This window comes from Parus major, chromosome 12, assembly GCF_001522545.3.
Source record: "Parus major isolate Abel chromosome 12, Parus_major1.1, whole genome shotgun sequence".
NCBI lineage: Eukaryota > Metazoa > Chordata > Aves > Passeriformes > Paridae > Parus > Parus major.
The window spans coordinates 10,783,849-10,796,493 of NC_031781.1; the positions used below are offsets into that span (position 1 = coordinate 10,783,849).

Here is a 12,645-nt window from a genome sequence, read left to right on the forward strand (position 1 = left end):
ATCATTTCTTCTTGGCAACTGAAGTGTTTGGCATTAGGAATTATTTACATTTGCATTGTTTTGTAACTTCAGTGTGTGCTGGAAGGTAGAGTGAAATATTTCCTAGATGGCCAGACTATTCCTAAGAAAAGATACACGAGGGACCAGAAATTCAGAAATGTTCTGTTTCAAAGGTTGCTACATAATCACTACAACTACACTGGAGTTTTACTGAATGTCCAGAGCACATCTTTCATTGGCTTTACATAGGTTACACCTCAATTTTATTTAATTTATTTTATTTCACACCATTCAAATCTTCTATAGTATCAGTAGCTGCATGAGCGACCTTTCCTTGTGCTCCTGCTTTGACACATTCCTATCTATCCATATTCATAAGAGATTTTTTTCCCTCTGTGCACAAGAAGTGCCAGAAGCTCCTGTTGGTTAACTCATTACACTGTGATTGCATGTCTATCTTAGCTCAAACCACTAAGTAAATATAAATATTATGTGTCACATTTCTTTGTAACTGTATATGACTCTTACTTCCACTTTTCCTGGTACTTGAGCATGGAAAAATTGCAAAGCACTGTATGTGAAATAAATTGCATGGACCTTGATTCCAGGAAGAACATACACACATGCTGATAAACAGTTTCTTATCTAATAAATACTGAGGAGAGTGTTTCTTAAATGACAGTGCTTCTCTGAAGTCAAGTTGTTGGTTTGTTAGGGTTTTTTTGGTTTGTTTTTTTTTTTATTAGTATTTCAACACCCTGCTGATAGTGTTGTGAAATCGTTGCTGGGCCTTAGCCAATTAACTGAATAAACTTTTACTTGCTTAATGGTTTTATAACACTTCTATTCTATTTGAGATAAACATGCCATTTGTTCATTTCACTTCTTTCGTGCATTTTGTGTGCAAATACTATCTAATCTCATGGAGATTCCAGTTCTCTGAGACTTAGGTTCTTGCAGAGTTGTCAAATACAACAATCAGAACACATTTGGACACTTGACAAAGGTCTCTTAATGTTTTTCACTGATATTTTTTGTATTATTTAAGTTAATTACTGTTATGATTAACTAGATTGAGCTCTCATATTCTGTGATGTAATTTTCCACTTTCATATTTACATTTATTAGTACACATTCTGCTTAAAGTAATCTTTCATTGCTCAGCTTGTGACATACTTCAGAGAAGAACTGAGATTTTCCATATCTGCATCCCATAGCCTGTCTGCAAAATACTCCTCCTTTCTAATGGCTAACCAGCCCCTAAAATTTAACTGGAAGGTTAAGATCAGAAGTATGATAATGTCACTGAAGATATCAAATGATTGAGTAGAATTACTTTAATTAGAAAAGGATTGAAAAGGAAAAGAAATATTCCTTACATACTGCAGATTTTCTTGCTCTGTGACTTATGGTATTATGTTTCATGTTTTCAAGCATTCAAGTAATGGACACAAAATTGGAAGCAGAAGGAAAGGTATAGACATCATTACCTGGAGGCAGTGAAAGAATGGGAGATTTTTCATCCAGTATTGAAGAAATAAATTTGTGTCCACAGGGCATAGGCATTGAGAGGAAAATAACTTATATGAAACCAAGGGCTGTAACAGCCTAATTTTGTTCTCTCGACCCAGGTAAATTTCATCCTAACACCATAAATAAATACATAATATGAAGTGCAGTGGTATTTCCTGATTGATGATCTTGTTAGAGTCCAAATAAACATATATCGTGCTCAAACTGTAATAACACAAGCTTAGTACATATAGAGGGAATTGCATCCAGCTACTAAATATGAAGAAAATGTACCAAAAGGGAATGATTTAGAGGAGAATGAAATTTTCGTTTGGACTCAGGGATTATTTTGCTGAGCTTTCCCCTGGAAGACAGTCCTTCTCAACACTGCACAGACATTTTTACATAATTTGTTTCTAAAGCTAATTTAAAAAAAATAAAAAGTCTTAGCAGTATAGAAACAGATTTCAGGCATTTAGATACCTATCATTATGGTATAAGCTGAAAAGCAACGCTTTTCTTTGCACTTTGTGTCACCTGAAAATAATTCTTCAGTCTCAAGAACTCTCTGGAGAGGAGAGCCCATATTTCTCAAATATTGTGGGAATAGGAGAACAAATACTAACAGCAACAAATTGCTTAATCACTACAGTTATCATTGATATTATTATTCATTATTATGAATATAATTTGCAGTAACACCTATGATGTGGCTGGCAATTTTCAGACACTTTAGTGCTTTCACTTTGTTCTACAGAGTTTATAATCCAAGGACTGATGTCGGGGCAGAAAATATCAATCAACAGTTTGTGGATAACACATCCATAAATCAGCAAGTTGCCTTATAGCAACAGAATCACACTCTTAGGAGGCACAGAACAGATGAGCCCTGGATGACTGGACAGGGCATAGGGTTTGGACTATGGTGTGATAGCCTAGAGCACAGATGGAGTGTGGTGCCATGAAATGCAGAGCTTGGAGCAGGTGTCTGGAATTCTCTCATGGTTGAGACATGATAGTAAATGCATGGAAGGGGCACCAGAGTTTAGAAAGCTAAAATTTACAGCATGCAGAATGGGAGACTGGTTGAGGAATTCAGAACCTCAGTAAGGGAGGCTCTTCATAAGTTTTCTCAGTGAACCTGAGACAGATTTCAGCATCATCCACCTGAGAATTTGACCGGCAATTTCCAAATCCCCAATGCTATACATGTTGGAGTTCCAGCCAACTGCTCTTTCAGCCTCTTGTGTGATTGTGAGTATTAGTCTCTCCTTGAGGATGATCCAGCTACCTTGTCAAGAAACTGCAACAAAACTGTGCATGTCAGCTGACTTAGTTACACAGCCTGGAAAACAAATTCCCTCTGCTCTTGAGTGTCCCTAAGGCAATCTTTGGTGCCGTATCCTGAGTTTCTCCCCATAGAAAGGCCAGATATGTAAAATTTTTCCTTACCCAGCCTTAAATACCATTTAAGACCCCAGAACAGATTCAGGAGTATTGTACTGAAAGGGTGATTTTCCCCTTTGAGAGCTGAATCCCTGCAACATCTGTGCTGAGCTATGGCACAGCTCTAACACTGAGGGATGAGGGTGAAGAGAAATAAATAGCCAATACCTCTTTAAGAATCTACAAGAGCGAAGTAATTAAAAAAAATACAATAACTAAGATAATAAAAACATATTCTTACGGATTTTGTAGAAACTTTGTCTTAGAGATGCCACCTGGATGTGTTCCACTGACACAGCTGTTCAGACTTTTTTTCCCTTTGCTATATAAAAATAGAGGCATCTGAACAGCTGTTTGGGTTAATTTTTTAATGCCTTCAGTAAGTAAAAATAAAGGCAAATTACATGAATGAGCAAGGTGAAACTGCATCCACAGATGATTTAAAAACTTTTCAGAATACTCCCTGGACCTCATCCACAGTAAATATAGCTCTGTTGTCCATGGAAGGAGCTGAGTCAGAAGCGCAGGTGCCTTCTGACATTTCTAATAGTTTGCTGACCAGGTATAGCAGTATCTGTCCAGGATCTCTTCTCTGCACAAAGGAAAGACTCCTTTTGATCGGGGCAAATTGGCAGACCTGGTCATATTGAAATCAGTCCACAACCACCCCATTGACTTCACTGACATCACTAAAAATATCATTAAATAAAACAAGCAAACAAATGAAAAAAACCCATCCTAATTTTGTTAAAATCCATTCATCCAATCTGGAGCTGTCAGTTCCATTGCTTGCCAGGGAACTACTCCCTAAGAAGGTAGTTGAAGGGAGAATGGGAACAGAGCTTGTAAGGGTGTCTGGATAGACATCATTTTCCAATGAAAAATGTAATTTTTTGTAATTTTCAAAATCACTGTGTTGGGGGAAAGGGGGAGGCAGAGGAGTCTGTGCTGATTTGTGCTGCCCCTCCTGACACACAGCACACTGAGAGCATTCCAGGTTGAAAAGGAGTCAGGTTTAAAAGGGTGATGGAATGAAACAAGTGGGAGTTGTGATGTTTTTTGTTACCCAGTGTTTCACACACCTCTAGCGGCAAACCCTCTTCGTTGCCAAGACAACCCTGAAGAAATACGAAATCCAGAACAATACCCTGTGTACGAGGAGCCTCGTATTCTCTGGCGCACGCGTTCGTTGTGAATGTCAAGGGAAACGCTGCCCTACCCTCCACAGCGACCCAGGTAAGCCCAGGTAAAGTTATAGGTGATGACTGTGAGATTATAATGACTTACATTTAGAGATTGTCTTTTGTCCTGGCAGCTGCCAAAGCTCAAGGGCTGGCTCTGAGAGCCTGGGCACTGTATTCCTGCAGTGCAGCATTACCCAAGGCTGGCCAGGCAGCACCAGGATTCCTGAGGCTGTCATGCAAGTAAGTCAGGGCTGGGGCTCTGGCTGCTCTCCCCAGCCAGTGCTGCATGTGAAGGTGTCTGCAGCAAGCAGGGAATGCCAGCCTGTGGTGATCTGCCTTTACAGCAGTTTCTAAAGATTTCTCAGGCAGCTGAATGCAAGGTTGTGCAGCCATAAAGGTCTTTTTGCTCCATAACTGGCATTTGGTACTGAGATACTGGGATACTGAGCTGTGCTCTCTCTCTAGGTCAAAGGAAATATAAATGTGACTTAAGCCTCTTCGCTTAAGATCTTGGCTCAATGCAGGACAGTGGTAGATCCGGAGTCTTGGGTTTGCTAATGCTTATTTATTTAAACCCAGTGAATGAACCTCGGACAAAAGGTCCAGAAGGTCAGAATAAATATCTGCAGGGATGCTTAGGGCACCCTCTTGCAGGCAGGAGCCTCAGGAACATTTTTGTTTCTCATAGAAATGTTACGTGCAATTTTCAAATTATAAGTTTTGCTTTTCCAAATTGTCTCCAAGTCATCTTTAAGATTCCTATTTTATTCCCAGTGACAGGTAATAAGTGATAACCTTTTTCTGAAGAATGATAGGAATGTTCTTTTTGCTATGCTTGAAGTTGTCATTGACCTCCTTGTTAGGAATGGCTGTGCCCTTAGGAAGTAATGTCAGCTCCCTATTTCATTAAAGCTCTTTGTTAAACAGAGGACCAGCACTTGGAGCAGGGGACATTGGATTCCACATAGCAATGCATCCATTTTACTGTGCACCCAGTGTGAAGACAAACCCATTTTAGCCTGCATTGAATCACAGCAGCATCCCAAAAGTAAGCAGGAGAAATGCCAACATCTTTTGCATCCTTTCATTCTTTGGCTCTCTGCTCCCTTGGTTCTGTCCTTTTGTACCAGCTGCCTGTCAGGTATTCCCAGCAGTAAACTTGGCATTGTTACAGGTGTATCCTGATGGACATGGTCTTTACATGGCAGGGAACCCTGGGGGATTGCAGCTTCCTCTCTTCTCCTGCACTTCTAGAACCACATTACATTCCTCCTTTTGCAACTGTGTGCTGGGACACAACAACTGCAGGACTTTGGGCTCTGAATGACGGGTACCAAGCAGTATGACAGGAGCACCAAGCCAGCAGAACAAACCAGTCGGTGCTGACAACTCCGTGTCTATATTATTGACACTTGGGGTTTTAACCTGAGGCTAGTATGAGTTTAGTCCTGTAGGATGAGCTCTCTAACTGTGTGGCATCAAGTGAAGCACAGTCAGCCAGGGATTCACTTCAGAAGAACTTACCTGTTCCAGAATAAGACACAGATGTAGACTAGTGTTTGTGCAGCAGAGGGTCAAACTAATCAGTGCCAAAAAACAAGTGTTGCATATTTGAGCATCATAGCAAGACACTCTGAAGCAGAGCTGGTTGTGGTTTCATGGCTCCATCAGCATGTTCAGAGCTTCAGCTTCCATGTCCATGACAGTCTCTCCCTGGCTATGGGAGAAACCCCAGAAGCATCAGTTCTGCACTGTGCCTCTTTTGTCCTCCTGAAGAACAAACTCTACAGTGCACCGAGAACCATCACACCTTTATCCTGTTAAGAGACACAGCCTGTTCGAGCTTCGGGGGAGGCATCCCTGAGCTCAGGCCACTCTGATCCTCTTTTAGCTCCTTAGAAACAAACTGAAAACTCCTGGCTGCTCAGGAACAAAGGAGTATGTGAAAGAACTGCAATTTCATAAACTGTTGAGTGGGAGTTGGAGCTATTATAGAACATCCCATTCCAAAAGGAAACAAATGACAGCCTGACGCTGCTGGGTAGTAGTGACGTGTGCGGCCGCAGAGTGAGTCAGTCTGTGTGAGATTCAGATATGGACCTAGAGGGAAAACATTTGTGGCAGCAGGACAGATCACATGCTCATAGATGGAATTACCTCAGCTCATTTTTCATGCGTGTGTTAATGTATTTGCTGCGCTTCTTCAGCAAAAGGCAAATAGTACAGAGGAAAAAGTCGCGTGTAGGAGCTGCCCTGTCTCTTCTTGCAGCCTCCTGCTTCCCACCCACACTCCTGCACAGCCAGTGATAATGTATCACGAACTGTGTTTTGGTATATCACTGTTTCGTTCAGTAAGATGGAATGTGCTGCTGTTATTTTTGTTATTATTTGTGTTATTTGGAATCCCAAAACATTGCTCTGAAGGAATAGTTGAATCAGACAATTAAGTGAATTATTGTGAAATTATTTCGTTTATCAGTGATGTTTTGCTTTAATAGCTTAGAGTGCAGCTGAATGCTTGTATCCATTTAAAAATGAAAACTGAAGCCTAAGGATCCTTTTAAGGCCTAAGAGGAGTCTGTAGAGCTGATTCTCTGGTACACGGGGGATGTACAACGATGTATAAATTGTGAAATGCATTGGCTGTTTACTGGAAAATTATCGTGATCTCCTGGTTGTGGTCCAAGATAAGAAATCATGGCCATGGTTTAAGCAAACTTTAGTAGTAATTTTACCTTGAGATGCTTCTCAGCTTTTTTCCACACTGTTTTTCTCCAGCTCAGCCTCCTCCCAGTTGTATCTAAACAACTCTTCACGTGACTCTGCAGCAAGCCACATCAGGAACTGCTGGTAGTTAAGACTGTGAACAAAAAACCCTGTAAAATAGAAAGGATTTTTGTTTTTTCCTCTTTTGTGTATGTGTTTTGATTTGGTTTTTTGCTTCAACTAGACCAGTGCCTGATCAGCATTGCTCCTGGGAACAGCTACTCTGGCCCAGCTGAAAGGCCTGAGTGTTGTGTAGCAGGGGGGACACTGGCAGGGGCTGATGGTGGGAACTCTGTGACAGCACTGCCACCAAAATCTGCAAATCAGGAAACCGTAGCCAGTAAAACATTGCTTCATTCAGCAGCAAAACAGAACAGCTGCTGTGTCTCCAGAAGGAAAAAAAAAAGGGGAATGTTATTTGGCTACAGAGTTTGTAGCCAGGGTTGGAGGACAAACTGGAAGAAGGATTTGGGTTCAGGGTACAGAAGTCTCATGGATGAAAAATGCCTCAGAAAGCAATATCAAGCATCATCAGGTGTTTCCCAACTCTTGTGCTGAAGTTTCTTAAGTGTACATGACATTTCATGGAGGTTCAGCCATTCTGAAGCAGAATTGCAGGTCTGAGTTGTAGTCTAACCCTCAAACAGCACCAAAGTAGTGAACTGAGAGCAAAAGAAGAACTCTCCTTGCACTGGAACTGAGAAGTTTGGTTTTTTCCTCTCTGTGTACAATTGCCTTCTTGATGTTTCAAAGCCATATTAGGCTGGGGGAGCTCACCTGTCACCACTCCCCACTAGGCATGGAGGGTCTGTGCTGGTGCAGCCGAAGTCCAAAGGTGAGCAAATTACTCTGGGATGGCTCAGACCTCCAGCAGCACTAGAAGAATGAAGTGGCTAGAAAAACACTTCGTTAGACATTTTGTTTATAGTAAAGCCTTGGCAAACCAGGCTGGCTGCTTCTGCCACAGAGGGAAAGGGTCTGGCCTGAGCTAGGTGGGGTGTCTATCTCCCCAAAACGGCAAGCTCAGAGCTGGAGCTGGCACCCCGAGCCACCATTATCTGCTGCATCCTTACATGTCCCCCCCCTGCCCTGGCATGGGTACTCTCCCCTCTTATCAGTGAGGTGCCAGCATTTCACTTGCACAGCTGAGTGCTCTGGAACTGACTCTGTGCATCCATCAAGGACATGAAGTCATTCAATCCCTCGCTGAAGCAGCCTCTGGTCAGGAATACAGGACTGCAATGCTGCTGGTGTGGCTTATAACACAAGAGGGATAACTTTCCTGCAGTACTACAAAGCAGATTTCCTGGAAGAGGTAATGATTTGCCAGTATTGCAGGATGGTAATTTTAAATCCATAAAGAGCTCTTATTGTAGTCTCAGAGCAGACTCGAAACCCGGCCGCGCCCTCTTTGTCCTGGCTCAGATGAAGTGCCAACGCCGTCAAAGAAAAAAGAGGTTTGCAGCATGTGCCGCGTCCCGGCACAGGTACTGACAGCAGGCAGATTCTAGGGAATCATGCCGGGGATTCTAGGACAGGGTTTGCCTGCCGGCAGGCATGAAAAACAAGGCTTCCGCAGCTGCTCCTCCGGTGGCTCACGGCTGGCATCCCCCACAGCAGACCGCTGGATGCAGCCGTGCTGAGCGATGCTCCCTCCGACAGTGCCGGCCCTTCTCCTCGGCCAAAGCCCCGCTGCCAGCGAACGCCAAGGGCAGCCCGAGGAGGGCTGAGAGGGGCTGATGTCAGTGCCCAGCCTGCGGGAGCGACTCATGCGGGGAACAGAGAGCACTTCATGGGCCGCGCAAAACACGAGCCCGTGCGAGCGCCTTGCTCCAGCAGGGAACGGGAGGAAGGTGCGGGAATAACCCAGGGAGCTCGAGGAGGGGCCACACCCCAGCCCCCAGCACGGGAGGTTGGAAGGGGGTCACCTTCTATTTCGGATTTCTTCCCTTGGGTTGTTTTGAACAATTCTGCCCTTGCTTTAAGACAGGATCAGGGCGGGGGAGGATGGATTTATTTGAGAGGAGTTCCCTGCACCTGGAGCTGCCTGAATTAGTCAGGAGCAGGGAAGATGGAGCCGAGGAGGATGGTACATGTCCTGGAAGGTGCGTAGGCAGGGAGCTCAGGCTCCCCCGGCAGCACGAGCAGTCGGGCTGAGGCACATCCCTCAATAAGGTGGCTCTGTAGGGGTGTCTCGCTGTCCCTAATTCGCACTGGAGGAGGTGCACAACACCAGGGCAGCGCTCCTAGAAAGGCCCAGGGGAAGCGAATTCCAGGAACGAGAGCAGGGATAACCAAACCTGCTACCACCAGACAAGGGAGGGGATTCACCTGCCAGAGGTGCTATGGTGGAGGGGAAAGGGAGTCAGCTGCAGAGCTGATGCTGCTGCCTTGCAGGGAATGGGCTCACAGCACCACTTCTCTGTTTGTGAAGTCAGATTCCTAAAAGTGACAGCACTTGTGGTCATGGTGACATGGCCAGTGGTCTCTGAGCACTTCCAAAAGTCTTTTTGAGATTGGCCAAAGTAACGATGATGATAGAATGTGTTATATCTAATTATACAAGCCCTGAAACCAGCCATTTCCTCTTTCTTCCACCATTCTGATTATAACTAGGCTCAGGAAGACACTCACAAAAGAAATACTGTTTCTGTGAACAACCCCATGCAACCCATTTTTGCAGATTTTCATTGAGGGTTCAGAACCAGCAAATTGAAATAATCCTACAAATTTACGTAGAGTCTAAACTGGCCACTGCATCAGATTCTTCTGAATTGTTCTTTTATATCTGCAAGGAACCAAGTGAAACTTTCAGATTTAAATACCATTGAACTGTAGGACTTGGGAAATTCAGATTCTACTGTACATCAGCTTCTAAGCCTGAAATTATGATTTGTTATTGTGACTGCACATGCTGGGAATCAGGATGAATAGCAAACATGCAAATTCAGTTCTTAATGACGAGCCACATGGAATCAAAAATAGAGAAGCCAGTTCCATTAATGGAGAGGCAATCAGAAGCACTGTGATTTCCTATAGATGTGAGATCACACTTGAATGTGGATATGGTTGTTAGGATTTTGTAAAGATGCTCACAAAATGCAATGTTTCAGGGATTTTCTCGTGACCAGAGATTGCACTGTGTTTACTATTTGCTATTCACAACTATCACTTTTTACTAATGGAGTCAGGAAAACAATGTCAGGTGACTGGTACAATTGATCAACATATCTAATGAATAGCCAGGACTGAATAGTGCGGCAAAGGGACAGTGAATGCGTTCAAGTGGGAAAGTGATGGCCCATGATTTTTCTGGGAAACAAATACATTTTGAAAAATATCAGCTTTAGTTTTTGAACTACGATAGGGTCATGTGCTAAATTTGCAATTAATATTATTTTAAAGAATAGATCAAACAGCTCAAGCAGATTTCCTCTAACTGACAAGTTCCATTAAACAAGAAAGCTCATTCTTAGTAGGAGATTTTAATATAACACTGAGAACAGAGAACAAAACAATGAATGGAAACATATCAGCAGTCAATTTCCTGAGTATTCAAGCCTGCATTATACTTTGTTCTTTGCTACAGCCACGGCTCTGTAATTATCAAGCGTATTCATGGGACTTTTCCTATTGACACTCAGCGTGAGTGTGGCTGGAAAGAGATTAAGCTTTTGTGGCAGCCATTTGAATTTGTCTAACTAAAAACAACCTGCAAGGCTGTGGGGAGCTGTATGTCTTAGGGGATTTGTGATGGTCTGCAGAAGCTGTGGGTCACAGGTTCAGACCTGTGTGTTGGGTGTGTGCAGGGCCTGATGTACAGGACTCCTGTGGCTGCAGTCACTGGCACAGCCACGAAGCAGTGACTGATGATGGGGCAGATACTTCCAGTGTTTCCTCTGTTATATGACTAAGATGTGCTTGCTCAACCATGAGTGGCATTGCCTATTGGCTTTTCCTCAAAAAAGGAACTTTGTTCCTGCAGGACTTCATCTAGTCTTTCTTGTAGATACTATCTCTGCTTCTCAAGGGATACTCTGAAATAACCCTAGGCCATGTTATACCCTCTCCATGATACCAAAGGAACCTCATTTTGTAATTAACAAATTACTATAACAAAATTATTGTCTTTGTGCCTCTCATGCACCTCATGCCTGGGAATCCACTGCCATGTGGGATTTCTGGGGACCAGCCTCTCGACAGCTATCCATGCAGGTTTGCCTCTCTGCAGGTGATACGGAGAGATGTAGTGGTGAGTGAGGAGCAGTGCCTGGAACCTGCTGGTGATGGCTGTGAGGAAGGAATAGGAGTAATATGTGGCAAGTGGACTGCAGGGAGAGGGAACTGTGAGCTGGTAGAATCTCCAATCTGAGGAAATCCAGAATGTTCATGTTAACTCTTCTGGAGCCTTAATTTCTTTTGTAGTAATGTAATCTGGAGTTTCCTTTCTACAGCTGGTCAAAACTGTGCCCATCCACTACCCAGGCAGGAAAGACCTCTCTGAGGGAGCACCATATCTCTTTGCTGTTTGGTGCAAGTGTGGACAGCAATTCAGTCCTCAGCTTGTGGTCTTGCTTCAGTCCTCAGATTTGGGCAAGCACCATGTATTTTTACACAGTTCTCTCTTTCTATGTAAATGACCATTTTAGCCAAAGATGGAGAACCAGAACTCTGTTTACTTAGGCTCCTTTGCAGTCCCATAGAGCAGGAGCAGCAGTGCTGGTGTTGTGGCTCAGCTCCAAATCAGGTAATTGCAATGCATTCTGCCCTACTTACACACCCCCCATAGTTTCAATTAGAACAATTGTTTTCATTTTTCTTTCCTGCTCTGTCAAGTAACAGTTGCTGTTAAGCTGCTCGTGTGGTCCCTCACCTAGGTGTTGTGTTTCCATGGTAAAGACAGACATCCTCGTGTGCAAACCTGGACCAAATCCCCATTGGCACAGACTGATGTAATTCCATAATAGAGCTGTGTTCATTTGCACCACATGAAGACACAGCTTTCCTATGCAGAGAGCCACATCCTTCTCTCTAATTAAAGTCTCTGTATGAGTGCCTATGATCCATTTATTTTTCTACTTGCTCTTCTGCTTTGCAAATAACATGAGGTTTGGGTAGTCATTCACACTTCTGGTAACAGTGGTGGTCTCTAGAGAATTCAACATGCCTCATTTTACTGTGCTTCCCCCCAGATGTTCAAGAGTGGATCTATAGGGATAACTGAGCTCTTTCATTCTTGGCCGTAGTGTGATAGAGTTCATGATGTGTGATATTTTATGTTATGAATTGCTGGAAAATGTGTTCTTTGGAAACAAATCTCCCTAAATTTATCAGGATAATTAAGAACGTGGAAGGATGCCTGAAAGCTACACAGCAACAGGAGATTACATGCTTGCAGCTTAAGCCACCTGGCATATTGAGCATTCATGTTCACAGCTGAGGGCTCCAGCACTTATTATGCTGTTTATGTGATCAGGAGAGCCTTCCTTTCATCTGATAAAGAACTAGGCTTGAAATGGCACGTGTTTGGGCTGGTGGGCTCTGTGTCACACACTGGGGTGAGGTTTGCTGTCTGATTTTATTGTCTGTCACGTGGCCCATCAGATGGTTATCAGCATCATACACATGTGCTGAATGGATTGATGTTTGTGTGCATGAAGGCTGGAGAAGATCATGGCTAGGGTTGCTCTGCTGCTCAAGGCTGTGGTGGCTGGTGTCATGGAGACTTTTCTAGTGA

The 12,645-nt window shown here is 43.4% G+C and overlaps 1 protein-coding gene across 1 annotated transcript in view; it reads left to right on the top strand.

The window, feature by feature from the left end:
• The window catches only part of SLC6A6 (solute carrier family 6 member 6), a 118,839-nt gene that overhangs the window by 28,331 nt on the left and 77,863 nt on the right, over positions 1 to 12,645 (top strand). The window contains exon 5 of the mRNA XM_033517552.1: positions 4,047 to 4,194. Coding sequence (XP_033373443.1) covers positions 4,047 to 4,194 — 148 coding nt within the window. The remainder of the gene's footprint in view (positions 1 to 4,046; positions 4,195 to 12,645) is intronic.